The following is a 27,756-nucleotide window of genomic DNA, read 5'->3' on the forward strand; positions in this document are numbered from 1 at the left end:
CTGCCTCATAAGAACATAAGAAGAGCCCCGCTGGATCAGGCTAAAGGCCCATCTAGTCCAACTTCCTGTATCTCACAGCGGCCCCACCAGATGCCTTAGGGAGCATACAAGACATCAAGATGCCTGCATCCTGGTGTCCTCTCTTGCGTCTGACATTCTGAGCCCTTCTGACCATGGTTTGGGGATAGGGTGGGGGATTATTTGGGGGAATGGCCTTGCATGGGCCTGCCTGCCTCCCTTGGGCAGGGTCCCAATAGCCACAAGTTTTGGATTGGCTATCAAGGCCAGGCAAAGCGTGTGGACCCCCAGGTGCCACTTTCCAAGAATTACTGAATAAAAACCTACTCTTGCCCTGACTCTCCTGCCAACCAGGTTAATTGGGTGACACCAAATGCCACCCAGTGAGAGAGCCCCCCTCACCCCCCCGTTTCCTGCCCCCCCCACAGGTAATCCCAGGAGTCTGCCTCCCACCCTGCCTGACTCCCCTCTCTTTCTGAGCTGCAAAAGTCCATCTGGCTCTGAGGCATCGCCTGGCCCCAAACCAGTTAGCCGTCAGTCTGATGGACCCATGTGGTCCAGAGGCAGTGAGAAGCAGGGCTCTCACACCCAGCAGCAGGCCTTTCCCTGCTTTGGTGTGCTGGGTGCAACCAGGGGTCGTGTGCAGTCAGGAGATGTGGGTGGTTCCACCTCCTTCCGCTGCCTGCGAAATGGCTATTGCTTAGATGTCTGCTAAACCCTTTCTTTAAAAGTGAGTGTAAGAGAGGCTGTGACGACACACTGTGGCAATGAGGTTCTGTATTTTGAGAGTGCTTTTTTCTTCCTTGCCCTTGTCCTCCTTTCCCCCAGCTGCTCCACAGGTGATTACGCCCCCCGAGGAGTCCATCCAGGCTGCCCCTGGAGAAACCATCCGTTTCAGCTGTGTGGCCATCGGCGTCCCCACGCCCATCATCACCTGGAGGCTCAACTGGGGCCACATCCCCTCCAGCCACAGGTAGGCCCAGCCAGCAGATCTCCTGAGGTGTCGTCTTCCCCCCCCCCGGGCCCAGCAATTCTGACCCTCCCCTCCATTGGCAGGGTGTCCATCACCAGTGAAAACGGCCATGGGACGCTGGTCATCCGAGACGTCAAGGAGTCCGACCAAGGGGCCTACACCTGTGAGGCCATCAATGCCCGTGGGATGATCTTTGGCATTCCCGATGGCGTGTTGAGCCTCACGCCTGGCCGAGGTGAGCCGAGTGTGGAGCAGAGCAGCCACAAAGGCAGGTGCCTTGGCTGCTTGCACTTCCCCTCCACCCTCCTTTCTTGCCTGCCTCCTTCCTCTGCCAACTCTGGGGAGCTTAGAGTGAAATGCCTGGCTGGTCATCCCTATTTTGTCTTCATAACAGCCCAGCAAGTTGGGTGAGACTGAGAGATTGTGGCTGGCCCAGTGAGCATCTTTAGGGCTGACCCTCTGCCCACTTTGTCATGGCTGACCTGCCCTCCCCCCCCCCCCCGTACCCAGGTCCTGCCTGGCACATGCTGGAGTTAAGGGTCCCTGCTGGAGATGCTGAGTCTGTGCCAGGCTCAGTCCCCGGCACAGGGGATTTGTAATGGAAGGCCTCAGTCTTGTTGCGTGCCGGGGAGTTGGTGTATGCGTGTCTTAGAGTGCGCATAGGCTCTATTTGCGCATGCTTGCGTGCCTGAGGTTGGGTTGCATAGGGAGGGAGGTTCCCCTTCTGTCCGGTGTTTGCTGTTCTGGACCTGCCTGATGACTCCTGCCTTCTTCCCCTCTCAGGGCCCTGCCCCACAAGCCACTTCCATGTCAAGGACACCTCCCGGTGCCTGCCCTGCTTCTGCTTTGGCATCACCAAGGCCTGTCAGGGCACCAGCCGCCACCGGAGCCAGGTCCGGCTGCGCTTTGACCGGCCGGAGGACTTCAAAGGTACTGCCTGGGAGGTGGGTGGAGCAGGGGAGGCTCACTGGGGGGGCAGGTATGGGGGTCTGGATGGGCTGCTGCTGCTGCTGGGGGAGAGGTGGGCTCTGTGGCTTTCACATGGGTGCTGGCCCTGCCATGCAGAGGAGCTTCCCAGTTGAGCAGTAGAGGCTGGCCAAAGAGTTGCAGTTTTGTCTGATGGAAAGGAGACATCACTGAAAGTGCATGAAGAACTTGGAAGGAGAGTTGTGTCTCTGCACATGCACAGAGGGCCCAGTAGCCTCAGGCTTCCTAGGAGGATCATGGCAAGACCACCAAGTCTCTTCCTTCCCCAGGGGTGAATGTGACCACACCTTCCCAGCCCGGAGTGCCACCCCTGTCCTCCACGCAGCTGCAGGTGGAGCCCGGCCTGCAGGAGTTCCAGCTTGTGGATCTCTCACGCCGCTTCCTTGCGCAGGAGTCGTTCTGGATGCTACCCAGCCAGTTTCTGGGGAACAAGGTGAGGAGTGATGCTGGGGGGGAGGTGGAGGCTCCCTCCTGCTGCTGCTGCCGCCTCTGGGCCTGGATCCAGCCTGAGACCTGGCCCCCTCAAGGCCCCTGCTGGGGAGTGAGCCCTGGGCCAGCACACTGAGCTCTCCTCCTTTTCCCCCGGGTGTGACCTGCAGGTGGATTCCTACGGCGGCTACCTCCGCTTCAAGGTGCGCTACGGCTTGGCCCGCGGCCAGTCGGACCCTGTCCAGAAGCCTGGTGTGGTCATTGTGGGGAACGGGCAGAAGCTCATCTACCGGGTGCAGGTGCCGACCCAGCCTTCGGTGGTGAACCAGCGCCAGGTCCTTTTCATTGAGGTGGGTGTATTGTCATCTCCTTGGGAGCGGGGGAGGGGGATCGGTGTCCCTGAGGCGTTCCTCCCCATCTAGGTGTTCCAAGATATTCCATGTGAAGGTTGTCACAGGGGAGCAGGGTGGGTGCATGCATCAGTGGTGTACCTTTGGGGGAAGGGGGACAGATACCCCAAGCACCACGCCCCAAGGGCAGTGATGCCAGCTCGTCCCCCTGACATCCATTTTTAATAAGTTTTTTTAAAGAGAAAGAAGCTGGCAGCTCCATTGGCTTCTTTCCCTTAAAAAACAAAAAGCCCTTTCTGAAGGAGGGGGCAGCCCAGAATCAAGCCGAGAGCGGCTGCAACTCTTAGTGCGGTTCCTGAAGTAATTGGAGTTACTGCAGTTACTTCTGGGCTGGGGGGGGGTGGCAAAGTCAGTTGCTGCTCCGGACAGAGAAAGCCCCAAGAACACAACAGGCAAGCACACACGCTTGGTGGAGGGCGTGCAAGGGCCATCTCCCAAATCTTCCCTTGAGTGACTTACTGGATGTATTTCCTGATGCCTGGATTTTTTTGGTGGGAGGGGGAAGCACTTTCTGGCCATTGCACTGCAGGACCAGGCCAGGGACCTTGGAGAGGGCCTGCCTTGGAGCAGGGGGCCCCGTAGCACACATGCACGTGGCTTCTCCTCCTCCTCGCTGGTCTCTGCCACATCACTGGTCACACCTGCCATGCCTGCAGGAGAACTGGGAGAAGGAGTCAGGCGCCCCTGTGAGCCGCGAGGAGCTGCTGCTCGTCTTGCAGAACCTGCAGGCCATCCAGATCCAGACGGTCTATGACAGCCGGATGGCGAGCGTGGGCCTGAGCGACATCGCCATGGACACCACCACCACTGAGACCACTGACCTGGGCCTGGCCCACGGCGTTGAGGAGTGCAGGTAACCCTCCAGGAGGGGTGGCTGGAGGGACACGGTCCTCAGGTGGTGACCTACAAAACCAAACCGCTTGGGGGAGCTACTTAGAGGTCTGCAAGGCCCCTGCCTCTTGACACCGCAAGGCCTCATCACCACAGGCCCTGAGAGGCCGTGTGCTTTGCAGGGCACTGCAGAGAAGCCCAGGAAAGGCCGGGGCAGAGCTGACTGCAGCACTGAGTCCGCTGAAAGTGTTTTGAGGCACTAAACAGACACACACACCCCAGTTCTCCAGGAGCAGGTGTTTGTTAAATTATTTTTAAGGTGAATAGTTCCAAACGGCAGACGGCATCTGCTCCATGGGTGAATGCCTCTCCTTGGGGGCTGCCTCTCTTGAGTTGCCTGTGGCTCAGCAGCTCTGCCTGTCTCGTGTGCGTCAGACCCCAAGCTGCCCACTGGAGCCTCCTGCCAGACTTGTAGGTGAAGCCGAAGTGCTGGGAACTCGGTCAGAGACCCAGGCAAGGGGGTCTGGCAAGGGCCACGGCAGAGCTCTGAATCCCTTTGCGGCTGCCCCTGTGGTCGGCTGACCTTTTCCTGTCTGCAGGTGTCCTGCAGGTTACTCCGGCCTGTCATGTGAGCGCTGTGATGCCCACTTTGAGCGTGTACCTGGAGGCCCTTACCTGGGCACCTGCTCTGGCTGCAGCTGCAATGGCCACTCCAGCTCCTGTGACCGGATCACAGGCTACTGCCTGGTAGGAATCTTGAAAGATCGGGGGGGGGGGGGCTTTAGAGGGTCAGAGGGACTTGGGGGGCACAGGAGGTGCTATAACTTGGCTGGGACTGGAGCTGCAGGCCCCCCAAGTGGCTGGGAAGCGTCTTCAAGGTCCTGCCCGGGGGATGCAGAGGAGAGGTCAGGGCTGCTTCTGTGGGACCTCCGCTGTGCGGAAGGGACCCTGCTGTGCCCCTGAATGACCACGGGTGGGGGGCAGCAGGGCTAGAGCACAATGTGGGGCTCCCCAGGCAATCCTGGCCTTGGGGGTCTGCAGCCCTCTTGGGCCCTCACACCTCCCCCTGCTCTTCTCCCTCCCTCCAGAACTGCCAGCACAACACAGAGGGGCCGCAGTGCAACAAGTGCAAGCTGGGATATTTTGGTGATGCCACTAAGGGCACCCCTAGTGCATGTCAGCCCTGCCCCTGTCCGTACACCGAGGCCTCCCGCCGGTGAGTGCTGGGAGCGGGATGGAGGCGCCGTGGCCCTTGCCCAGCCTGCCTCATGCCTGCTGAATTCTGCCCTGACCAGGCATTCTCTGCTGGGGAAGAGACAGGCTCCCAGGGGCTGGAAATGGGCCCTCAGCCTGCTGGGGAATGAGATGTCTGAGTGGGGCCAGGTTTGTGCACACAGAGGCTGCTGAGGGCACAAGTCAGACATGTGGCAGGCAGGCTGTGCAAGCCGTGCCTGGGAGCTCTTCCAGGCGCTTGGGTCAGGTGTGGCTCAAGCCCTCAGGTTGGTGTTCCCAGAGCAGCCGTGCCCAAGGAGGGGAGGACTGCACAGCCAGGACGGTTGCACGTGTGTCAGCACATGTCTGACGCAGCACCCTCCCCTTGGCAGGTTTTCCACCTCGTGCTTCCTGGACACTGACGGACAAGCCACCTGCGACGACTGTGCCGCAGGCCATACTGGGCGCCGCTGTGAGCGGTGAGTGGTGGGCATCTCCTCCCCGCAGGGCTACTCCTCCAAACGTGCGCAGCTTTTCCAACAGTGACAAAGTAGACGCACTGGCGAGCGCCTTGCAGATGGTGGAGCGGAGGGGGGATGCTTCTGAGTTAGCCATCCAGCCAAGGGCACCCAAGTGCTGGGCACCCAACTGCTGGGCCAGACCTAAGGCATGCCACTTGGTCCAACCTCCTCTGCTCTTCAGTGGCCCAACCAGGTGCTGCTGGGCTAATCCTTCTGAGGGGGACACTCGAGGTACACCAGGCCAGGCCATTTGGGAATCTCCCCCACAGCTTTCTGCAAGTCAAAACAAAGAACGAAACCTTCAGTGCTCACAGGGAGAGCCCCTCAGCCAGTCTGCCACCTCATGTGGAGGCCAGGCCGAAGGGGACGCTCGGGGAGCCCTGTTTTGGCCCCCTTCTGGTGAGCAGTCTCTGCCTGGCTCAATGTGCCTCTTCCCCACTCTGCCCCCAGGTGCGCTCCTGGCTATGAAGGCAACCCTATCCAGCCAGGTGGGAGGTGTCTGCCGGTTGGTGAGTAGAGCATTTGCAGGTCTCCCCCTGTCCCTTCCAACACCTGTGAGGTGATGTGCTTCAGGTGCTCTTTGCTTGGGGTGGGGTGAGACAGGAGAGGGTGGGGCTGCAGGGGAAGGGTGGAAGCCAGTGATTGTTTCTGCTTGTCTGGGTGTTGCAGCTGGCCTCGTCCGACCTCATGTGCCAGGTGGGGGGGGGGTTGCCAGGGGGCTATCTCAGGAACGGTCCAGAGCACGCTGTGCACTTGGCTGCCCAACTGGGCCACAACCCAGCCCTTGTGGCAGAGGGACGGAACACCCTGCCCTGCGTGACTTTATCTCCTCCCACAGGGCAGGAGATTGTCCGCTGCGATGAGCGAGGGAGCAGCGCCTCTTTGGAAGGTGCTTGCCAGTGCAAGGTAGGCCCTGCCAGCACAGGGAGGGTGGCAGAGTTCCCAGAGTTCCATTCTGCGGGGCCCAATTAGGGGCTGGATATATCCACCTTCTGCAGAAGCCCCCCCCCCCCCCCCGCATGTGGCAGGAGCGCAGCTGATGGACGGTGGAGACTCCGGCCTGCTCTTGGCTCCTTTTTGTGAGACTGAGCTCCTCTGGGGCCTCGCCAACCGCTTCTGAGGACATGCCTGGCCCATGTGCTTCTCCAGGCGGTTCCTCCCCTGCATTTGCCTCCAGCCTTTGCATCAGTCTGCTGCTGAGCATGCAGGTTCTGCCCAGGTATTCTGGCTCGTCCTCTTCCTTCCGTGAACATCCCTCATCCCTGTGGCTCCCTTGAGCAGAGACTTGGGCCAACACCCTTCTGCATCCCAGGCTGTGGGGGGTAGAGTTGGGTGGCAGGGCTCTGCCTGCCTTGCCTGCCCGGCCCTGTGCTCACTCTGCCTTTCTTTCCAGCCTAACGTGATGGGCCGTCTGTGCAACGAATGTGCAACAGGGACGTTCCACTTGAGCCACAAGAACCCTGATGGCTGTCTCCGCTGCTTCTGCATGGGGGTCTCGCGCCAGTGTGCCAGCTCGTCCTGGAGTAGGGACCAGGTACCTCCTCCCAGCCTCTGCCCGCCTGGGGGCACTGACCCCCAGTGCAGGCCATGCTTGGGGGTCAGATGCCTTCCCCTTCTGTGCTTTATGGTGCGGCCCTCTGGTTCTAGGTGCGAGTGGCACACGAGGATGACACCCGGAAGGCCCAAGTCAGCCTCTCCAATGCGGCCAACACCCGGACAGTCAGTGAAGGCATCCGTTTCACCAGCCCCTTGGAGCTGGCCTTCTCGTCCTTCCACACTCTGCCACGTGACGTGTACTACTGGGTGTTGCCTGAGCACTTCAAGGCCGACAAGGTACCCCGCCCCCCACACGTGACCCTTCCAATAAGCCTTTCCAAGGGCCATGGAAAGAGGAGTGGCTTGGGGAGGCCAGGTTGCACAGTGCGTGGAACGGGAGGTGTGTTGTAGCACGGGTGTGACGCTAATTCCTCTGCCTCTGACACTGCTACGCTCCGTGCCCTCCCCAGGTGACCTCGTATGGCGGAGAACTGCACTACACCATCACGCACAGTGCCCTCCCTGGCTCCCCTCTGCTGCGCAGCCAGCCCAACGTCCTGTTGCAGGGAAATGGCATATTCCTGGAGCACCTCGCTGAAGCGGCCCCTCTGCCTGGAGTGCCCACTGCCTTCACTGTGCCCTTCCGGGAGGTGAGCCAAGCCCTGCCCTGCCCCTGGCAGGGGCATTGTGTTCAACACAACCCCACGTGAAAGAGCGCCTACCTGCTCTTGGGGACCCGAGTGCCTGGCTTGTGGGTTGCAGGCTGGCTCAGCAGGTGTTGCCCTCTGCCCATTGGTGCTCCCTCCTGAGTTCTGTCCCCTCTGGGGCATGCAGGGCAGGGCAGGTGCTCACCCGCCTCCTCCTCCTCCTGCAGCAAGCCTGGCGTCGTGCAGATGGACAGAACGCCACCCGCGAGCACCTCCTGATGGCGCTGGCAGACATCGATGTTCTCATGATTCGGGCCTCCTACGCCGAGCGGCAGACAGGGAGCAGGTGAGGAGCACGGGGTGGTCTGCAGGCAGTGCTGATGATGGGTGGAGATAATAGGGGGGCAGTTCTGGGCTGTGTCAGGTGTGCCCAAGCGAAGCACATCTTGGAAGATTCCCGGGGAATGGAGCCTGGGAAGAAGCCAGTCCTGGGGCCCCGATCTGGCTGTTGGGCAGGGGGCCCACCTTTGCCCCCCTTACCTTGCAGAATCTCTGGCATCCGCATGGATGTGGCTGTGCCCCGTGCCATAGGGCTGAGCCCAGCCCTGGAGGTTGAGGAGTGTGCCTGCCCTCCTGGCTACCGTGGTCCTTCCTGTCAGGTGAGCAGAACTTGACAACACCTCCTGCTTGCTTGCATACTGTGCATGCTTGCATAGGCAAGGCCGTGCTTGCCTGCCCCCAACTCAAGGCTCCTCTTGTCTTGCTCATGCAGGGAGGCTGTGGCAGGGAGTGGCTGGGCTGGCCTGGGTCGCCCAGGAGGGCTGCAGTTGTCTTGAGCTTAATTGGAGCCCAAGGAACCGGTGGGGGGGGGGGGCGTGAGACATGCAGCAGAGAGCAGGCAAATAGCTGGTTACCAGTTGCCAATCTGCCTGCAGCCACTCATCTTGCCTCATGGCTATTTGAGTTTTACGAGGAAATACTGTGGGCCGCATCTCTCGCCGTCAAGACCTTCAGGCCCCCAGTGGTCTATTCCCTCCCAGCCTGGGGGCAGGACCTGCCAGAGAGGAGAGAGGGGCCGTATTCCATGCATCGGAGCTCCCAGAAAGCTCTGCCACCTGACTCTGTGGCTCTTTCAGGGGCCACAGGCCACGTTGGGAGTGCTGGGTGTAGCCAGCCTCTGAACCTGAAGGGGGCAGAGAGCAGGAAGACCCCTGGATTCAGAGGAGGCCACTGGCCACGCAGAGCACTGAGCTCCCCCTTTCCTCCCTGCTTCGCAGGATTGCGATGTCGGCTACATGCGCACCACCCATGGCCTTTACCTGGGCACCTGTGAGCCCTGTGCTTGCAATGGGCACGCAACCGAGTGTGACCCTGAGACGGGTGACTGCCAGGTGAGACACCTCTGGGCCGGTGCACTGGGTGCAAGTGGGGGTGGGTGAGCACCATGCAGTAGCCAGGAGAGGACCAGTTTGCTGGGCAGACGCACAGAGGAGGCAGTTTGCTCAGAGACCCAGTTGCTGGGCGAACACCGACACTTGTCTTCCTGCTCTGCCCTGCTCCCTGTGGGGCATCTGGTTGGCCACTGTGAGAAGGCGGCACATGTCGGGCTGGAGGGGCAGCAGTGAGGCTCTCTTGCTGTCCTTGTGAGGCTGTGTGGGCAAGGAAGGGAGCCTCATTGTGTGGAGTGGTGTGCCTGAGAGGACTTGGCTGGGCGGGGGTGCTGGGGGGCTCTCGACCTTGCAGCCCAGAAAGGCATCTCTTTCCTCGCCTTCAGGGCTGTCAGCACAACACGGAGGGGTCTCAGTGTGAGCGCTGCCAGCTGGGGTTCTTCGGCGATGCCAAGCACGGGACCCCACAAGACTGCCAGCCATGCCCGTGCCACGGACCCTACTCTGCCAGCCAGTAGGTGCCACCCTATTACAAGCCTATCTTCCTTGTCCCTTTTTGGGTGGGCAGGCCATGGGGATCACTATGGCTCACCCCCAAACCTTCTCCTTTTCCACCAGGGCCACCAAGAGCTGTTTCCTGGACACAGACGGAGAGCCCACCTGCATTTCCTGTGCCCAGGGCTATGCTGGGCGCCACTGTGAGAGGTAGGCTGGGCAGGGGGCTGCACCTCCTCTGCTTTAACGAGTGCTGTGCGGAACTGCCTGGCCCGACCTTCGTTCCCCACTAGCTGGAACTGGGCTGTGACCAGGAGGACCCAAGTTCTAGTTCCTGGGGCTTCGTGGCCTCCCCCCTGGGTCTGAGCTCCCTCTCAGGGAACCACAAGAAGCAGAGAAATCAATTCATGTGTGGGTCACAGTGAAAGCGTGCTGCGGAGGAGTGGCTGAGCCACGTGGGCTGCCTGTGCCTCCACCCCAGGCACAGAGGGAGGGAGGAGAGGCTGTAGTTTCATCTCCTGCCTTGTGTGCAGAAGGTCCCAGGTTCAAATGCTGCCAGCATCTCCAGGGAGGACTGGAAAAAAACCTTCTCTGCCTGAGACCCTGGGGGGGGGGAACTCCTACTGCCAGTCTGAGCTCTGGGCCCCTGGCTCAGTTGGGGGCCACTTCGGGAGTTGCTGCGTTTGTGGGATGGGGGCAGGCAGGGGCACGAAGCAGACTACTCTTGAGCCACTCTGCACCTGCCTTCAGACCCAACCCCCTCTTCTCTGGCTGCAGATGTGCTCCAGGTTACGTTGGGGACCCTGGCCAGGGCCAGCCCTGCACAGGTGAGCTTCCTGTTGGGGATGGCGTGGATATGACCTCCATACTTGATTTGCAGCAAGGAGTGCTGCAGGTTGACTCCAGTCTTGGAGCATATTGGGACACAACTACTATGGGCGGGGAGGGGTGCTGCTGAGCTCGCGCAGAGTGCCTTTTCTGCGCTGATTGTGCAACCGCAGATGTGTGATCAAGAAGCAGGCAGGGAGTGGCTTGCATCTCAAGCCTTACTGCCCCTCCCCCCACAGGGAGGGGGACAGGGGGTTGGGTGAGGTGCATGCTCCATGACTGGGGGCAGGAAGGGGAGGAGGCACCAACTGTGCCTTGCTGTGCCTCTGCGGGGGAGGGGGTGGAGGTGTTGCAGGAATCCAGCCCCAGCTTCTCCTTGCTGCTCCAGTCACAGCAGGTCCAGGCACCGGGTGCCAGTGCAACCCGCAAGGCAGCATCAGCAGCTACTGCGACACCAGTGGGCAGTGCCAGTGTAAGGTGAGGCAGGTGGCACTTCTGCACAGTTTTTGGGGCACAGGAGGGGGTGGAGGATGTTGGGAGCCACGGACTCGATAGGGTCCCTCCCCACCACCAAAGCACTGGTTCCTCTTGCATGCCCCCGCCCTCTGATCAGCTCCCTCCAACCCCACCATGTCTGTGGCCCTTCCACTGTTGCTGCTGGGACAGGCTTTGCCATCACTGCTGTTCCACGGCAGCCCCGCAGCTGTGAGCCCCCAACCCATGTCATGATGTTGTGACCCAGTGTGGCTGGCTCCAGGGCTGCTGCCTTCAGCTGCCGCAGCTGCCTCTGTCTGTCTGTCTCCCCGGCAGGCCCATGTGGAGGGGCCCTCCTGCTCCAGATGTCGCCCCCACCACTTCCACCTGAGTGCAGAGAACAGGGAGGGCTGTCTGCCCTGCTTCTGCATGGGCATCACCCAGCAGTGCACCAGCTCCTCCTACTACCGTGACCTGGTAAGCCTGTGGCCCACAGTTCCCCTGCCCTGGCACTGCCCCACTGCTCATCTCGCAGCCTCACGGGCCTACGTCTGTTTCCCCACAGGTCACCAGCCCCTTCCTCCCTGGAAACCCACAGGGCTTTGCCCTGGTCAACCGCCAGCGCAGTACTCGCCTCCAGACGGGCTTCGTGGTGGAGCTGTCCAGCGAGGGCCCGCAGCTCTCCTACGGTCAGCTGGCGCAGCTGGGGCAGGAGTCGTACTACTGGCAGCTGCCGGAAACCTACCTGGGTGACAAGGTGAGTCCTGAACTGCATGCATGGGGGGGGAGCGGGGGAGCTCACTGTCCTCACCACCCAGACTGGACCAGGGAGGGGGGAACAGCTGGGGCAGGACGGGGCCCAGGGCATGACTGGAGCTGTGGCTCCAGGTGGCCCTGGGCTGCTCCTGAGGGCCCTTTGCTGGGAGTTGAGGCACGGAGCAGGGGGAATTGGGGGGTAGCCCCCACAGGATGCATTTTGCATTAAGGGGATGAGGTGCCCCTCTTGGGTTGAATTGCAGGCCTGACATGCTCCCTGTGTCCCTTCAAAGGAGGACTGAGGACTGGGAGGAAGGAAGGCCTGAAGAGGGGTCGGTGGGGGGGGGGGAAGGATGGGTGAGGGGGTATTCCAGACCCTACAGCCCTGCTGTTCCCATTTCTCCCTAGGGGAAACCCCCAGTGGCTGGACTACTGCCACACCAGCTGCAGGGGCTCTCAGAGCTGCTCCTGGGCAGTCCTGTGCACAGAAAGCTAATTCCCTGTGCTGGGGAAACATTGCATGACTCCTGGAAGACCGCTCCCCAGTTGCAGTGTGAGACTTTCCTGCCTCACCTCCCTACCACCCTCTCTGGGCAAGGCCTCCAATCCAGGCTGGGCCTCAGGGGGAGGGCACCGCCAGAATGCAGACAACATGCCCAGACCAGAGGGAGCTCAGTGCACCGGTTCCTGTGGAGACCAGCTAGCCCAAGAGTTTGATTTGTGTGTCTTATTACTGCATTTGCTTTTGAAAGTGCAGCAAACTACCTTGGGGGGGGGATAGAAAGGGATAGCAATGAATGAACAAATGCAGTTGCAACTGGGGGCTAACCCAGCGGGCTCAGGAGAGAGAAGTCATCAAGTGCCTCTTGGAGGAGGCCTCCCGCAGCAGCTGGCCCAGGAGGACCGGCAGGTGAAAGTAGACTGTGAGTCAGGGGGCCAACTCCCACCCCACTCTTGGTCTCCAGCATCTGGTAGTCCTGCCTGGGTACAAGGAGGCTCCATTCCTCATTGCTCTCAGAGCTGATCCTCCTGGGCCTCGTCTAATCCACATTTATGGCAGAAGCCCCCAGTTTCCTGTGACATGGAGTTCCAGGTATTGGTAGTTGTGTGCGGCATCAGGCATGTTTCCTGTGGAGGACCTGGAGTGGGCTTGAGAGGGAAGTGCTTGTTGGCTGGGAGGCTCCACAAGCTTTTTTTTGATGTTTTCGAGTCTCTCCCCCACCCCAAGCTACTGAGAGGGTCTTCCTAGATTAGTTAAATGATGGCTGAAACAGAATGCAAGGAGACACTTGGACTGGTGGGGAGAAGCCGAGTCCCACCCTGGTGTGATGTTCTAGAACGGGGCGGCCAAACCGCAGCTTGTGAGCTATATGCTGCTCTTTGTCATATAATGTGTGGCTCTCAGAAATACGTTGGCTGAGCTCCTGTTTGCATCACAATTAATATAAAAGGTAAATAAGAGATTTTCAAGCTTTATAATTATTTACGGGGTATAAATTGAGAGTCCACTGGACTGAAGTTCAAACATCTAAAGTTTATCATATGTGGCTCTGGTTTATTGTATGTTAAACCAATTTGGCCACCCCGTTCTAGAATCCCTCCTTAGCATAATAACAGAAAGCACAAGTGGACCCTCATTCCCTCTTTATCCCCTCCTCTCTTTCTCTCTCTCGCTCTGTGCCATCCTTCATCCTCTTCTGCCTAATGGCTAATGGCAGAAAGAAACCTATTTTGCCCGGATGCGCCGTGCCCACAAGGTAGGCAGGCAGGGTGCCTGTTGTGAAACCTGAGGTGGCTGTGCTGTGCTGTGCTGCTTTCTGGGACTCTGGTGTCCGGAGGGTGGAGCGCAGATGTGTTGGAGCAGCCAGGCACTCTGGGGGAGGTTGGAGCCACACTGCCCCCCCCCCCAGGTGTCTCAGACAGCACTGACATGTCCTAGTTCCACTGTGGGGGTGATCCGAGGGGAAAGTGGGTATGGTAGAAAGTGGGAGAGTGTGGGGGGGGGCCCAGAACACTAATCTGAATGTTGTGGTGCCACTGTGATGTACTGGAAAGTTGTGTTATTGTGATGATTGACGGAAGCCAGGGAAGAGACTTAGCCTCAAGGGCTTGGGATGCTTGCAGTGCTACCTTGTGGTGAGTGTGGCATGGCTGTTGTCGTTTCCTGGTGCACGCATAACTAGTCTGTGAAGTCAGAAGTCTGTGGTCTGCTTTGTTTGTTCTGCTCTCGCAGCAAGCGAGTTTTGTTGTAGTTGTGGTTGTGGATCTGAGGTCCCTGCAACTGACCGTTTCTTGCATGGGCATCTCTGCCAAGTCCCAGGACTGGCGCATGTGTACACGGTGTGTGTGTGGGGGGAGCATTCAGAGCAAATGCCCTGGAGGGTCTTCTCTAGTGGCAAGGAGGGTCTGGCCAGCTCCCAAGCCCCTCATCATGTCCCAATCCCAGCAGAATTCCACGTCCCTCACAGAGGAGCAGCTAAGGAAGGATGTGGCGGCTGGGCGGATCCTCAGCTCTGTGGGCGCCAAGAGCCAAAACAGGCAGGCCAGTGAGGTAAAGCAGGTGCCAGGGTGGCACTGGGCTGGCTGTCTGGAGCAGGCAGGGAGGCCAGACCATCATCCATGGCCACTGGGTGGCCATGCTGGGCTGTTGTTTCCAGGGGCGGGTGAATGGCCCTAAGGAGGAGGAGGTGTTCAGCTCTTGCCTGCCCCCTCCCTGGAGGCTCTTGGCTTGTCGAAGCCTCTCTGGGGCGTGGCCCCTTCCACCCTGCCTGTCTCTCTATTCCTCCCTCCCCCAGGCAGATGAAGTGCAGATGAGACAGGATGCCAGAATCTGGGAGATGCTGTCCCACTTTGCCTTGGAGCGGAGGGCGCCTGCAGCCCCCCAGGCAGCCACACGTTCTCGCCCTCTTCTCTCTGCTCTTCCTCGCTCTTTCACCTCCTTCGTGGCCAGGGCTCCTTGGCTCCCCTCTTCCTTGGCCACTGCTCCTGGGTCGCACCCTCAGGTACAGCTCAGCTCCAACACCCCCTCTCAGCATGTACGAGGGCTGAACTCCTTCTCCACTCCCCCAAATGGTACCTGGGCTGGGTTGCATGGGCCTTGCTCCCCCTTCTGGGGTTTCCTCCCTCTCACTGCACCCCTTGCACCTTCTGTTGGCTTCTGGTCCCAGGGAGAAACCAGCCCCAGAGCACCGTCCCAGGACACCAGCAATCTGCTCTCCTCCTCCTCCTCCCGCTACCACCTCAGGGTGGCTGAGGCAAAAAAGGTACCCAGGTGTGGGGCGTGTGCTTGGCCTGGGCAACTGGCGTGTGCAGGTGTGTGAGGCGGGGCAGGAGGTGCTCTCTTGGCCGGGGAGATTCTGCCTTGCGAAAGGCAGTGCCTCGCCTCCTGGCCCTTGGGCAAAAATGGCCAAAGTCTTGACAGCCCCAAGGAAGTGAAGCCCTTGGTGGGGAGAGTCAATAGCAGGTGTCACGTATCAGGTTCCTGTGCCAAGCGGCTTCATCTGTGCCTCTGCTGGGCTTGGCGACGAGTTGCACTGCTCAGGTGTTCTCAGTAGCGCAGACACCAAGAGCTGTCAGCCTCGGGAATGACTCTCGGTGCCTGGAGGGGGGGGCACTTTTCCCAGGGTCTCCAAAGGAGAGCTCTCCACCCTCCATAAAGGATTTTGTAGCTTTTCTACTTATTTGGGAAGAGTGTGGACTGAGGATGGTGCCTGGAGCACCCTCCACCCCACTTTCTGCAGCTGCTTCACAGCTGCCAAATAGTTACGGTTGCGCAGAAACACAATCTGCTGCAAATCAGCCGTGGTCTTTGGGCAGAAGCTACTGGGGTGGTTCTGCGGTCAAGCCTGGCACAGTGTCGCACGATGGACATGATGGTGCCCTTTGTCCTGGAATGGTTCTCCTTGCTGCCCTGGGTATGGCTTGCTGGTGATGGCTGTGGCATGGGGGGCGGGCGAATGGATGGCTGGGTAGTCAACCTGTGCCCCAGAGAGGTGGGGCAAGGAGGACCTGGAGGTGCTGGCCCCCCAGCCTCTGGGCTTTGTGCCTCCCCCATGCTTGCACCCTCAGTCGCTATAGGACGCACCCAGAGGCTCCTCTCGCTCACTCTGCCCCGTCTTCTGTCCCAGTACCGGCTGCTCTACCAGGGCTTTTCTCTACTTCCTGAAATCACTTTCTACTGGGAGCTGCCGAAGGCCTTCCTGGGGGACCAGGTAATCTCGGCTCAAGAGCTGCAGAGGACGCTGTGCGGTGGGGGCAGCGCTTGAGGCTTTGGGCTCCAGTGGGCCCACGTCTGGGGTGGGGTGCGTGGAAGGGAAGAGGCCGCTTGTGTTTCATGCCTCCTTGGCACTGATGGGGGGGCCGGGGGTGTGCTATGGGCTCTGACTCCAAGAGGCGTGCATTTGTTGTATCTTATTTCCCTTTCCAGTGAACTGACAGGCTGAGGGTCCCTCTGCAAGGGAAGGGGGCTTTCCCCCTGTCCCCCTGGGGGGGGGAACAAGCTGGCCTCCTCTCCTTAGAGGGAGGATCCAGGCAGCGGGTGGGTTACATCCCAGACCCAGAGCATGTGGAAAAGCCATTTCTGGGGAGGCACAGAGCAGAGGGCAGTGGGCGCTGAGTCTGATGGGTGCCCCCTGTTGCCGCTCAGCTTCCCAGAGTCCGGCATGAGGCAAAATGCAGAGTGACCAGACATCCTCTTTTTCCAGGATGTGTCCTCTTTTTTAGCCTTGTGACCTGGAAAAGAACTTAAATGTCCTTTTTTCCCTTTGAGCTGGCAGCGCATAGCCTTCTTGTAATAAATAAATTCTACTTAATTTTAAATTACTGTGTTTAAATTAACCCCATGAAATCTATTTACTTGTGTTTTTAGCTTTTATTTTGTCGCATCCTACATTTTCCTTGGTTGTCCTATATTTTGGGGTGTTTGGTCCTCTTTTGCGGTTATGACATCTGGTAACCCTGGGCAAAATGGTTACCCTACAGAGCCACACGGGAGGGTAATGGCAGAGAAGGTTGCTTCTGTGGCCACCTGGGTGCCAAGGTCCAGACTGGGCGTCCCTCAGTGCAGGAGTAGGGCCCGTCTTTCTGCATGGCGTACAGTGCCAGGCGTGCCCATGAGTGGCTCTGCATGAGTGCTCCTAGTCAGAGTGGTCAGGCCTCGTGGCAGTGCTCCCTATAGTAGCCATGGGAGGCCTGGCTCTGCCCCCACTTTGTTGGGCTCTTCTGAAGGCATTGTCAGCAGTGCTGCCTGTGGGCTTCTACAAGGCCTCTCCTTGTTCCTGCCTTTTCCTCCTGCTCTTTTACTTCAGCACTTTTCCTGCCCTTTCCCCCAGTGCCTTGCCTGATGGATGTGGGAGAAGGGTGGCCACCTCCTTTGTTTCGCGAGGTCATGCGCCAGGCAGCAGGCCCAACCTCCCTGCCTCTCTTCCATCCCTGTACTGGGTGCAGAGCAGCCCAAGGGGGGAGGCAGCAGCTCCTTCACTCTACCCTCAGGCAGGCTTGCCCTTGTGGCAGTCTTGGGAGCAGGCCCGCTGTTCTCAGAGGTCTTCCTGCCTCTCCTCTTCCTGGAGTCTTGAGTTGCTGCCTTTGTGGGAATTTCATACCAGCAGGCAACCTCCCCTATACCTGCTGTGCAAAGTACCCAAAGCCTTTGAAACAGTTGCAGGCTGACTGCTGAAATTGGGGGGTGTCCCTCAATCAGCTAAGTGAATGTTACGACTCCTCTGGGGGTCCCTGGCCATCTGCTGGGCCCAGGGCTGCAGCTCCAGCCTGCTTCCGATGGCTGTGTGGCACTTGTGGGGCAAGCTGGAGTCCCAGCTGGCCCCATCCAGCCCGCCCAGCCACCGGACAGTGATCTAAAGCAGTGTTTTGCTCCTCCCCCTCCTACAGGTTGGCTCCTACGGGGGACGTCTCCACTACACCCTTTCCTACAACGTTGGCAGGAGAGGCACCCCGCTGCCGGATGCTGATGTGCAGATCACTGTAAGGAACCAGGGCTGCAGTCAGAGAGGGCGCCAACCCTCACGACAGCCCCAAGGGCCCCTGGCTGAGGTCAACCAGACAGTGGGTGGTGGTGGGGCCTTTATCACGGCCAGAAATGGGAGGGGGGGGCTTTGGGCAAGTCAGCCAGGTGCCCAAAAAGTGACTGGCATTTATGGGTTAAGAGGGGGCAGCCTTGCCAGGTCTCTGGGATATGGTGTGGGTGGATGCTGCCTTCCAAAGTGATGTTTTCAAGACCAGAAGTTTGGGCTACTTTTGGGACAGTAGCCACAGCTCAACAAACAGTGAGCCAAGCTGGCCACTCTGTCCCCCAAGAGGAAGGATCAAGGATACAGGCCTGCCTACTCTTTGGTGGGGGGAGAATGGTTGTGAGGGCTTGAGGAACCAAAACCATAGGTGTCATGGCCGGCCAGCGGCCTTGAACTGAAGCCACATCTTGATCTCCCTGCGCAGCTCATTCAAGCGCATTCCTTTGGCTTTGTGGCCACCCAGGCCTTCGCAGCTGTTCATCCATGAGAGCCGGGTGGACTTCACTACTTTATGCACTGTGCGGAGAAGGGGGAGGAACATGTGGATTTGGGGTGGCTTGGCCCCTAGGGAAGGGATGGGGAGTGCCCGCTGGTGAGGTGCATGCAGTAGGTTGGGGCTGGAGGATCCTGCATGCCCAAGGAGATGGGCTGCTTTACCCTCCCTGTTGGTGTCTCTGCAGGGCAACGATATCACCCTGGTGGCCTACCAGCCCGCTCTGCAGCCCCAAGAACGCAAGAGCTTCAACATTGTCTTCCGGGAGGTGAGGGGCCTTGGGTCACCTGTGGACCTCTCTCCAGCTGGTGGTTGCAGTCCCTGGGGAGGGATGGGACTCCTCTGCCTGTGGGACCTTGCAGGGCAGGTGCCCCTGCTGTTGGAGCGGGGGGGGGGGGAGGAAGGCCCATGGGAAATGTCTGCACCACTGCCTGGCCCTGGGCTCCTGTGCCATGAGCCAGGCACTCTGTGGGGCTGCTTCTGTGCCCGCCTGGCTGGATCACCACTCCCTCCAGCTGCACCCATCTGGAGCTGCCTCTCTGCTGCCTGCCTGCCTTCTCGGCTAGCCTCTTTCCGCTTCTCTCCTCAGCAACACTGGAAGCGGCCGGACGGGCAGCCTGCTACGCGTGAGCACCTGATGATGGCCCTGGCTGACCTGGACGAGATCCTTATCCGCGCCACGCACTCCACGGACATGGTGTCGGCCAGCATCACTGGCGTCAGCCTGGAGATGGCGGTTCCCACCCGCACCAGCCTGCCCCAGGCGCTGGAGGTGGAGGAGTGCCGCTGCCCGCCGGGCTATCAGGGTCTGTCCTGCCAGGTGAGTGACCTGGGCAGACCAGGCAGGCTGGGACCGAGAGCAGCCCCTGGCATTGTGGGATGACACCCCCTCCCCCTCTCTCCCGTGCAGGACTGTGCAGCTGGATATACCCGCACAGGTGGCGGGCTCTACCTGGGCCACTGCGCCTTGTGTGAATGCAATGGACACTCGGACTCCTGCCATCCCGAAACTGGTGCCTGCTCGGTGAGAAACCCTGCCCCCTGGCTCCTCTGCCCCTGAGGCTGGGAAGGGGAACCGCCAGGTCTGGCTGAAGCGCCCCCACCCCTTTTCCCTTCTCTTCCCAGAACTGCCTGCACAACGCTGCTGGGGAGTTCTGCGAGCTGTGTGCTCCTGGCTTCTATGGAGATGCCACCGCAGGCACCCCCGAGGACTGCCAGCCCTGTGCGTGCCCACTGCTGGAGCCTGAGAATCAGTGTGTGTCTCTCCAGGGGGGGAGGGGAGGGGAGGGGAGGGGGCTGCTCCCTTAACCATGAGGATGACGATGGCTACGTCTCTCCTCTCCCAGGTTCTCCCAGACCTGCCAGAGCCTGGGAGCAGGAGGCTACCACTGCACCGCCTGCCAGCCAGGCTACACGGGCCAGTACTGCGAACAGTGAGTGCCGCCCCTTCAGCCCTGCCAGGCCTGTCCTCACAAGGCCAACCAGTCAAGGGAGCCCCCCCCCCCAATCCCTGGCGTTTGCCCCTGCATTGCTGCCTTACCCGCATGCAGTGGCCAAGGTGCTGCCCTCTGACACAGGCTCAGAAGACCTGCGCAGCTCACCTGCCCCCTCCGTCTTTCTCAGGTGTGCACCAGGCTACACAGGGAACCCCAGCGTCCGTGGGCAGAAGTGCGTGCCCCTCGGTGAGTGAGACCTCTGCACGCGCGCACACACAGAGTGCTGGCTGGAGATGGGCTGACCCATCTCCAGAAGCAGAAGCAGGCCCAGGTAGGGAAGGGGGTCCACCTATGCTAGCCCCTGCTTCTCCCCACAGTGGCTGGGCAGGTGCCCAGGTGGAAGGCCCACAGGGAGGAAGTGGAAGGCAACAGCCTGTGCCCGCTCTCCAGGCACTGAATTCAGACGGGGGGGCAGGGAGGGCGGAGGCAGCTGGAGAGGGTGGTGATCCTGGAGGGTGGGCACAGCCAGACGGGCGCAGAGGTGGAAGAGAAGAGAAGAGGTGGAAGTTCCATCAGCAGTCAGAGCTAGTAGCCAAACGGCCCTCCTCCTCTTCCATGAATTTCTCTCATCCCCTGATCTGTCCGCTGGTGGGTTTAGGCCCCATCATATCATCAAAGCAGCTAAAAAAGAAGTTCAAAAGTATTTACAAGTTAAAGGGCTTTCTTTTTGTTACAAACGAGTTGAAGAGGAGCGGAGCAGTCATATAAGCTCCATTAAAGCCACACAGGAGCAGCCACCACTCACATCTAGTGGCAGCAAGTTCCATAGGTTGCCAGGTGGCGTGTGAAAGGAGACTCTCTAGTCTATCCTGATTCTCCTGCTGTCAGTTTCAATAGGTGACCCCTAAATTCCAGTGCTGGGAGGGAAGAGAAAGCACCCCTTCTTTGTTTCTCCACTAAATGCACATGGAGGTGACTGAGGGGAGCAGGAGGGAAGGCGCCGGCAGGTCCACCCCCCTGCACAACATATGCTGATCTCATCATGCACGGGAAGAACCCATTGTGCAGTTGTGGAAGGGGCAGCTCTGGCTGGCTGGCTGGCTGCCTGCAGTGGGAGGGAGGGAGCTGGGCAGTGGCTGACGCCAGTTGTGAAGAGCCCCCTGCCAGAGATGGGCAGTGGGCAGCCCCCCCTCTTCCCACCGCGCCTCTGTTCAGTGACCCTCTCATCCCCTCCAGCTCCTCCCGACCAGCCTCCCCTCATCGTGCAAGTGCACCCTCCCCAGACCTCTGTACCTCAGGGCAGCGAGGTGACCCTCCAATGCCACGCGAGCGGAACCCTGCCTCACTACTTCTACTGGTCCCGAGAAGACGGCCGCCCCGTGCCCAGCACTGCTCAGCGTAGGAGGCAAGGTGAGCTCGCTCTTTGGAGACTTTGCTGGGGCCCCAGTCGGCTCTGGCCTTGGGTACCTCCCAGGGTGGGGTGTCACTGGCCAGGCCTGTACCACCCTCGGGGCTGAAGCTTGCCTCCCTCCGGCACCCAGGTATGGAGCTCCACTTCCCCAGCATCCAGCCCTTCGAGGCCGGCGTCTACCTGTGCACCTGCCGCAACCTGCAACACAGCAACACCAGCCGGGCGGAAGTAGTAGTCAGTGGTGAGCAGCAGGCCTCTCTCCTTGCGATAGCCCTTCCGGCTCCGAGGGGGTGGCCTGCGGGGGAGGCCTAGGTCAGGGTTGGCCTCCTGAGACCCGAGGCTGATCTCACGGGGGTAGGATGCTGTGGTGCTACAGTGTCTTGGAAGGACATCAAGTACGGTGGGGGAGGGAGTGAAGGGCAGTTCCAGAGGGGGTCGGGGAAGCGGCAGAGCTGGCAGAGCCCCTGCTCATGTCTCTCTGCCCCCAGAATTGCCAAGCAAGCCCATCACAGTGACGGTGGAGGAGAAGACGGTGCAGAGTGTGAAGCCTGGAGCTGACGTCACCTTTGTCTGCACAGCCAAGAGCAAGGTGAAGCCCCCACGCAGTGGCAGCAGGAACGCCTGCTTCCCTTCTTCCACCTCTGCACAGAAAGCAAAGCAGCCTTCCTCCTAGGGAACCTCAGAGACTGTGGCCTCACTACCTGGGTGTGGGGGGTGTGGACCACACCCAGTGGTTCTTCTGAAGTGCCAAGTGGCTGGTCTGCAAAGCTGACCCTGTTCTTGTGAGAGGATGGGGCTGGAGTGAGAACAGAAGGGGTGGGGCCATGGGGGTGACAACATTGGCACTGGGTGACAGTAAGCCCAGCGATGCCACTGTTCCAAGGCCTCAATGATGCGTATCTGGGAGCCACACCAAAGCTGGCCAGACCTGGAGGTCCCTTTATGGTGACCCAGGCTCCTTCCTTGGAACTCTCCCCTTGTCGCTGCTGCTTTGGTGCCCTCCTAGATGCAAGCGTGTGTGTTTCCTGGAGCAGAGCTTCCCAAAAGAAGCCTGGCGTGATCTTGCTGGGTGTTGTCTGTGAGCACGCTCTGGGCATGTTTCAGCCCTCATCTTCTGGTGGGGCAGGGAGTTCCAAAAGAGGAATTCCCCTGTGTTGTACGCACAGCCTGCAGGCTGGCACTGGAGCGCCCCCTGCTTCTGGGACGCTCTGCTGGGATGTTCTGGCCAAGGCTTGCCTAGGGAGGAAGGTCAGGGCACCGCCTCTGCTCTGCAAGGGTGAAGGAGCTGCTCTCCACCCATCGCATGCAGAAATGCATCACAGGCAGCTGGAATTAGGGCACTTGCAACAAGGGCAAGATTGTGAGAGCCCCTTGAGCAGGCAGGTGAGTTGCAGCCCTCCCTCTGCAGGCCTGCCCTGCCCTCATGGCAGCTCTGGAGCCATCGCTCCCATCTTGCAGGTAGGTGGCTAAGAAGGGGCTGTCCATGGCCCATGAAGGTCGCTTTCTCCAGGCAGAGCCCTGTGGGGTGGATGCAGAAATGCACAGAGAGAGCCCTGCTGGAGGCTCAGCCAATTCAGCCTCCGGCTTCTCTCAGTGGCGGGCCAGCCAGACGCCTGGCTGGCCCAGCACAACGGGAACGCAGCAACCCACCTGGGACCCTTCTTGCTCCCCAGCAGTTGGTCGTCAGGGGTGGACTGTCTCTGCAGTTTTGTTTCATTGAGCTGTTGTAATGAACAGCCAGTAGGAGGCAATTTGGGCTCCTTGTGCCTGCCAGATTCCCGTTGCAAGTCAGCCGAGGCAGAGGCTGTCAGCAAATCCCACAGCAATGAGTCCCATTAAGTGGCATCTGCCCCAAACTTCCTGCCAGCTGGTTTACCCTGTGCATGGTACTGTAAGCCTCTCTCGTATTTCCTGCCCCCCCCCCGAAACACACGTGTGCAAACTGAAGCCCTCCCCCCCATGACCAAGCCCAGGTCCAGCCCAAGCTCAGTCCGACCCAGGTCTGAACCCCCTTCTTTCTCCCTGCCTCTGTCCCCCTGCCACAGTCTCCTGCCTACACGCTGGTGTGGACACGGCAGAACCATGGGAAGCTGCCCAGCCAGGCCATGGACTTTAACGGCATCCTGACTATACGCAACGTGCAGCCCGAAGATGCCGGCGTCTACGTCTGCACTGGCTCCAACATGTTCGACATGGATGAGGGCATGGCCACTCTCTATGTGCAAGGTGGGTCTAGGCTGTCCTCTGCAGATACACGGGGGGGGGGGGAAGATGGTGGCCAGCTGTGCCAGCCAGGGACAAGAGCATACAGAGGGAGAGCACACCTGCTCTTCCGGGGCATTCTGTCCCTTGCCAAGATGTGTGTTTGTCACAGACTTGGGGTTCTGACAGCATTCCTGTGCAGCACCTCCACCATGTGGGTTGTGGTACTCTACAGAGGTCCCCCCCTGAGGCTGGCTACTCCTTCGCACCATTCTGTGGCACTTGCTCCAAAGCTCATGACGAAGGCCCGGAGAGTCCCGGCGCCTGCTCTCTGTCTCTGGCCCTGCTGCTGGCGCTGGGATGCCAGTGGAGGGCAGGAGGCCACAGAAGGCTCTTCTGCTGCAAGTCAAACTCTGCCTCCTCCTCCTCTGCACCCCAGTGGCAGGGGTATGAAGCACCAGGCTCCATGGCTATGGCTATGGAGTCCTCGGCTGCCTGTGACTCTGCCTTGACCTCGGCCCCCTGAGGCCGCCAGCAGGGGGGCTCCACAGCACCACCTTGCCAGCTCTGCCTTCACCCCACATATGCCCCCACTCTGTTGCGCCTTGGACAGAAGGGAGCTGTTTCCAGGAAGCAGGGGGAGAGGCGCATACAGCAAGGTGCATGACTCAGCTTTGCCTGGCTCTCAGACTGCCGTTGTCCCTCGTTTTCAGCTCCCTCTAAGACCCAGATGTTCTATGGACCCCTTGAAGTGCTGGAAGGCCACAGACCCTGTAAGTCATTGTGGGCGATCACTGAGGACCCCCAGCCCCTTGCTGCAGGCCCCAACACCCCCTCCTTCCCTTCTGGCTCTGGGCCCATCTGCTTCCTCTCTCCCCCCAGCTCTTGGGTGGGGAGGGGCAGCAGCAGCTTCTGTGCTCCCTGCCATCACACTCACCAGCATACTCCAGGATCACGAGGGGATAGTGAGCCGTAGGACAGGGTGGAGATCCCCCCAGCGCCTCTAGCCCCACAACTCCCATGTGTGGGACAGAACTGGTGCTTCCCTCATGCATGTCTCATGGGTAGGCCTGGTGCACCCTGATTTGCACGTGCATTGCACCATCACTCCCCAGGGCAGGAAGTCAGAGGTGCAGCCCCTGCAGCCCTAATCTCCCAGCAGGGCTCAAGCAGGGAATTGGCCCAGACTCCCTGCCCACTGGCCTATCTCCCCACTCCCTCCCTCCCTGCTGCAGCCGCACCTGCGATCCCACCAATGGCCACCATTGAGCCCCCTCAGCTGAGTGTCCAGCCGGGCCAGCCAGCCGAGTTCCGCTGTGTTGCTACAGGAAGCCCCCAGCCGACAGTGGAGTGGATAGGTAAGTGGCACCTTGGCCACGCCATGGCCCTGTTTCTCACGGGCGTGAGCCAAAGACCCACCAGCAGAGCAGGGCAGGGAGCCTCTGGTCGCCGGGGACCCCACAAACTGAGCCAACCCTGCAGGTGCCCTCTGGGGACCCCCAGGGAGCAGCTCCAGTGTTCACCCAGAGGGCTTGTGTGTGCGCCCCCGCTGGGCATTTGCTACAGCTTGCCACAGTGCCGTTCCATTGGGATCCCCGTCCTGCTGCTCAGCTGGCCTGCCTGTGTCTGAGAGTGCTGCCGGCATGCTGTGGTGACCCAGGTGGGAGACCTAAGAACATAAGAACAGCCCCACTGGATCAGGCCATAGGCCCATCTAGTCCAGCTTCCCATATCTGACAGCGGCCCACCAAATGCTCCAGGGAGCACGCAAGACAACAAGAGACCTGCATCCTGGTGCCCTCCCCTGCATCTGGCATTCTGACATAGCCCATTTCTGAAATCAGGAGGTTGCGCATACACATCATGGCTTGTAACCCATGATGGATTTTTCCTCCAGAAACTTGTCCAATCCCCTTTTAAAGGGTAGATGCCATCACCACATCCTGTGGCAAGGAGTTCCACAGACCAACCACATGCTGAGTAAAGAAATATTTTCTTTTGTCTGTCCTAACTCTCTGAACACTCAATTTTAGTGGATGGCCCCTAGTTGTGTGAGAGGGAAAAGAGCATCTCTCTAGCCACTCTGTCCTCCCCGTGCATAATTTTGTATGTCTCAGTCATGTCCCCCCTCAGCCCTGAGCTGTCTCTTTCTCTGCAGGTGGGCAGGGCGGGGTGATCTCCCCCAAGGCCATTGTCCAAGGCGGAGTCCTGCGCTTCCTGGCAGTTGAGCCTTCTGACGAGTCGCAGTACTTGTGCCGAGTGCGGAATAGTGCTGGACAGCATCTGGCCCGGGCCTTCCTGCAAGTGCACAGTAAGTTCTGCCCCAGAGAGAGACCAGGCCCTGGGCAGTCGAGGAGCCAAGAGTGCCACGGTCTCACTGCCAAGGGTCTGGCATGAAGAAGAGGTGCCCCCAAAGGCCACAGCCCCTCTGCTCCGCTCTGGGCCAGGGGAGGCTTTTGCAACTGAGAGCCCTTCATGACTGCAGGAGCAGCCCCTCCGCCAGCCATCCCACTTTTCCTTCCCCTGCGGCAGGGGATGGGCCCTCTGGAGGGATCAGGGCTGGGGCATAGGTGGGGCTAGGCATGGGCTTGCATGCAGGAGAGTCTGAGGCCAACCTGCGAGCCCTTGGCCTCTTTCCCGCCTTCCTGACCACCATCCTCTGGGTCTCCATCTGCAGGGCCAACCCGGGGGGAGGAGGAAGAGGGCTGACTGCTTCTTGCTGTTTGGCAGGTGCCAGTGTCCCACAGGTGCAAGTGAGTCCAGAGCGCCTGGAGGTACAGGAGGGCAGCACGGTGAGGCTCTACTGCCGGGCCGCCGGCTCCCCTGCCGCCACCATCACCTGGGAGAAGCAAGGGGGCAGCCTGCCCGCCCAGGTAAGGCCAGGGGGCCAAAGCCTGTCCTTAGGAAGGTGGCCCTAAGGCTCCATGCCTCATGGCAGCCATCCCGCTTGTTGCAGAGCAACCTCTTTCCCAGAGGGAGCCACAGACCCAGCCGTGGCTGGTTCCCCTGCAGCATGGACTGTCCCTCCTCCTTCCCCTCTGTAGCCTCTGGGGCCGCTTCTCTCCCCCTTCTCTCTCTCTCTTTCTCTCTCTCTCCCCCCTGGCCAGGCTGTCCCTGTCTCTGGCTTCTTCCACCTCCAAGGGGGTAGCCTGCAGGTGCTCCAGCAGCGGCTCCAGGAGCTTCAACAGGTAGCCCCCCGTCCACTCACAATTCCTGGCTGACCTGCCTCACCTGCCTCCTTCCATCTCTCCCACTCTGTCTCTCCGGCATGAAGGGGGGGGGTGACTGGGGGTCTTCTTGAACTGTGCCTCCTTCCCCAGGCTTTGGTCACTAGGTGTGGGCTTCCTCCAGAAAGCATGGGGTCCAGCGTGGCCCCCTTCCCCTGCCCTTCACTTCCTTAGTGTCTCTGCCACCCACTGGACGAGCCTCCTCACAGACAGCCAGGCTCCTGGGGGGCAGCAGATCTCCCCCCTATCATTGGGGCTATGTTCAGACCAGCCCTTCATGGACACCTTGGTGTCCTGGCATTGTTTGTCCATTGATGGCTCGGGGGTCTTGGCGTGTAGGGCTCAGGGGCTCAGTCTGCAGCGCCAAGAGTACCTAGACAGTCTTCCTTCCCGCTTGCAGTCCCGGGCAGAGAGGACAGACATCGCCACCCTGGTGATCCCCTCTATCACAGCTGCGGATGGAGGGACGTACTTCTGCGTGGGCAGCAGCGCTGCAGGCACTGGCCAGGCACGGATCGAGGTGGTGGTCCTTCAGGGTGAGGAGGCGTTTTCTCCTGCTGTGAATTTGGCCCCCTCAGAGGACTTCCCCGGGCTTACTAGGCACCTTCTCACTCTCCTCTCGACCATCCTCCCAGCCTCGGGCAGCTCCCCCTCACTGAAGATTGAGCCTTCGTCCTCGTCGGTCATCGAAGGAGAGACCCTGGACCTGAACTGCGTTTTATCTGGCCAGCCAGCAGCTGTGGTCATGTGGTTCAGAGAAGGAAATGCCCTGCCAGCCAGACACCAGGTATGCGGGTGGGGGGTGCAGAAGGCCATGTCCTGCTAGGGCATTCTGCCAGCCTGGTGTCCCCTCCCTGCAGAGAGCAAGCTGGATGTGTGGCTCCTGGCAGAATCTCTGGTGGTGGGGGGCAATGCCAGGCTGCAGCCAGCTCTGTGCTGGAAAGAAAGCAGAGCAGAAGAAGCTTTGCCCCCGATGCCTGAGGACTCCTCCTGGTGGGCTGGTGCCAGGGGCCCCTTACCAACCTTCTCCTTCTCCAGGTCTCTGGTTCAGTCTTGAGGATCCCGCACATCTCCCCTGATGACTCAGGCAAGTACATCTGCCGTGCCCACAATGGAGCTGGCACCAAGGAGGCCTCCATCACTGTGACTGTCCAGCGGGCCACCAACTCCTCTCATGGTAAGGCCAAATGAGGCTTGTGCTGTGGACTCGGGAAATGTGGGTGGCTCTGGAGGGGTTCATCTGTCTGTCCTTTCTAGGGGCAGGTGCAGTGGGGCTGGAGGGGATAGAAAACCCACTGGCCCTCCAACCTCCAGTCTCAGCCTGCCTCTGGCCAGACAGCAGCCTAGTTCCTCCTGGTGTGTCCTCTTCTTGGCAGGGAAGTGCTCCATTCTGGGGCAGAGCAGCCACATGCTTCCCCACCAAACCTTGTAGGAGCCCAGGCAGAGCCTCTGCTAG

General features: G+C 60.1%; 1 protein-coding gene across 13 annotated transcripts in view; it reads left to right on the forward strand.

The window, feature by feature from the left end:
• The window catches only part of HSPG2 (heparan sulfate proteoglycan 2), a 79,570-nt gene that overhangs the window by 29,009 nt on the left and 22,805 nt on the right, over positions 1 to 27,756 (forward strand). For 5 of the 13 annotated variants that reach the window (XM_066637750.1, XM_066637752.1, XM_066637758.1 and 2 more), the window contains 47 exons: positions 847 to 991; positions 1,075 to 1,226; positions 1,775 to 1,921; positions 2,248 to 2,411; positions 2,578 to 2,757; positions 3,474 to 3,670; positions 4,248 to 4,395; positions 4,737 to 4,864; positions 5,253 to 5,339; positions 5,832 to 5,890; positions 6,220 to 6,287; positions 6,775 to 6,915; positions 7,029 to 7,214; positions 7,388 to 7,567; positions 7,792 to 7,910; positions 8,112 to 8,223; positions 8,842 to 8,955; positions 9,339 to 9,466; positions 9,571 to 9,657; positions 10,225 to 10,274; positions 10,664 to 10,752; positions 11,086 to 11,226; positions 11,315 to 11,506; positions 13,224 to 13,262; positions 13,952 to 14,056; positions 14,301 to 14,507; positions 14,673 to 14,768; positions 15,633 to 15,716; positions 17,392 to 17,484; positions 18,212 to 18,292; positions 18,614 to 18,844; positions 18,935 to 19,048; positions 19,150 to 19,277; positions 19,371 to 19,457; positions 19,648 to 19,706; positions 20,697 to 20,870; positions 21,002 to 21,112; positions 21,360 to 21,460; positions 22,917 to 23,097; positions 23,787 to 23,846; positions 24,309 to 24,431; positions 25,232 to 25,384; positions 25,804 to 25,946; positions 26,181 to 26,261; positions 26,701 to 26,836; positions 26,936 to 27,087; positions 27,339 to 27,477. In XM_066637750.1, coding sequence (XP_066493847.1) covers positions 847 to 991; positions 1,075 to 1,226; positions 1,775 to 1,921; positions 2,248 to 2,411; positions 2,578 to 2,757; positions 3,474 to 3,670; positions 4,248 to 4,395; positions 4,737 to 4,864; positions 5,253 to 5,339; positions 5,832 to 5,890; positions 6,220 to 6,287; positions 6,775 to 6,915; positions 7,029 to 7,214; positions 7,388 to 7,567; positions 7,792 to 7,910; positions 8,112 to 8,223; positions 8,842 to 8,955; positions 9,339 to 9,466; positions 9,571 to 9,657; positions 10,225 to 10,274; positions 10,664 to 10,752; positions 11,086 to 11,226; positions 11,315 to 11,506; positions 13,224 to 13,262; positions 13,952 to 14,056; positions 14,301 to 14,507; positions 14,673 to 14,768; positions 15,633 to 15,716; positions 17,392 to 17,484; positions 18,212 to 18,292; positions 18,614 to 18,844; positions 18,935 to 19,048; positions 19,150 to 19,277; positions 19,371 to 19,457; positions 19,648 to 19,706; positions 20,697 to 20,870; positions 21,002 to 21,112; positions 21,360 to 21,460; positions 22,917 to 23,097; positions 23,787 to 23,846; positions 24,309 to 24,431; positions 25,232 to 25,384; positions 25,804 to 25,946; positions 26,181 to 26,261; positions 26,701 to 26,836; positions 26,936 to 27,087; positions 27,339 to 27,477 — 5,892 coding nt within the window. The remainder of the gene's footprint in view (positions 1 to 846; positions 992 to 1,074; positions 1,227 to 1,774; positions 1,922 to 2,247; positions 2,412 to 2,577; positions 2,758 to 3,473; positions 3,671 to 4,247; positions 4,396 to 4,736; positions 4,865 to 5,252; positions 5,340 to 5,831; positions 5,891 to 6,219; positions 6,288 to 6,774; positions 6,916 to 7,028; positions 7,215 to 7,387; positions 7,568 to 7,791; positions 7,911 to 8,111; positions 8,224 to 8,841; positions 8,956 to 9,338; positions 9,467 to 9,570; positions 9,658 to 10,224; positions 10,275 to 10,663; positions 10,753 to 11,085; positions 11,227 to 11,314; positions 11,507 to 13,223; positions 13,263 to 13,951; positions 14,057 to 14,300; positions 14,508 to 14,672; positions 14,769 to 15,632; positions 15,717 to 17,391; positions 17,485 to 18,211; positions 18,293 to 18,613; positions 18,845 to 18,934; positions 19,049 to 19,149; positions 19,278 to 19,370; positions 19,458 to 19,647; positions 19,707 to 20,696; positions 20,871 to 21,001; positions 21,113 to 21,359; positions 21,461 to 22,916; positions 23,098 to 23,786; positions 23,847 to 24,308; positions 24,432 to 25,231; positions 25,385 to 25,803; positions 25,947 to 26,180; positions 26,262 to 26,700; positions 26,837 to 26,935; positions 27,088 to 27,338; positions 27,478 to 27,756) is intronic. The other 8 variants (XM_066637762.1, XM_066637763.1, XM_066637751.1 and 5 more) reach the window with 7 other exon arrangements.

The sequence above is a fragment of the Tiliqua scincoides genome, chromosome 9 (assembly GCF_035046505.1).
Source record: "Tiliqua scincoides isolate rTilSci1 chromosome 9, rTilSci1.hap2, whole genome shotgun sequence".
Classification (NCBI taxonomy): domain Eukaryota; kingdom Metazoa; phylum Chordata; class Lepidosauria; order Squamata; family Scincidae; genus Tiliqua; species Tiliqua scincoides.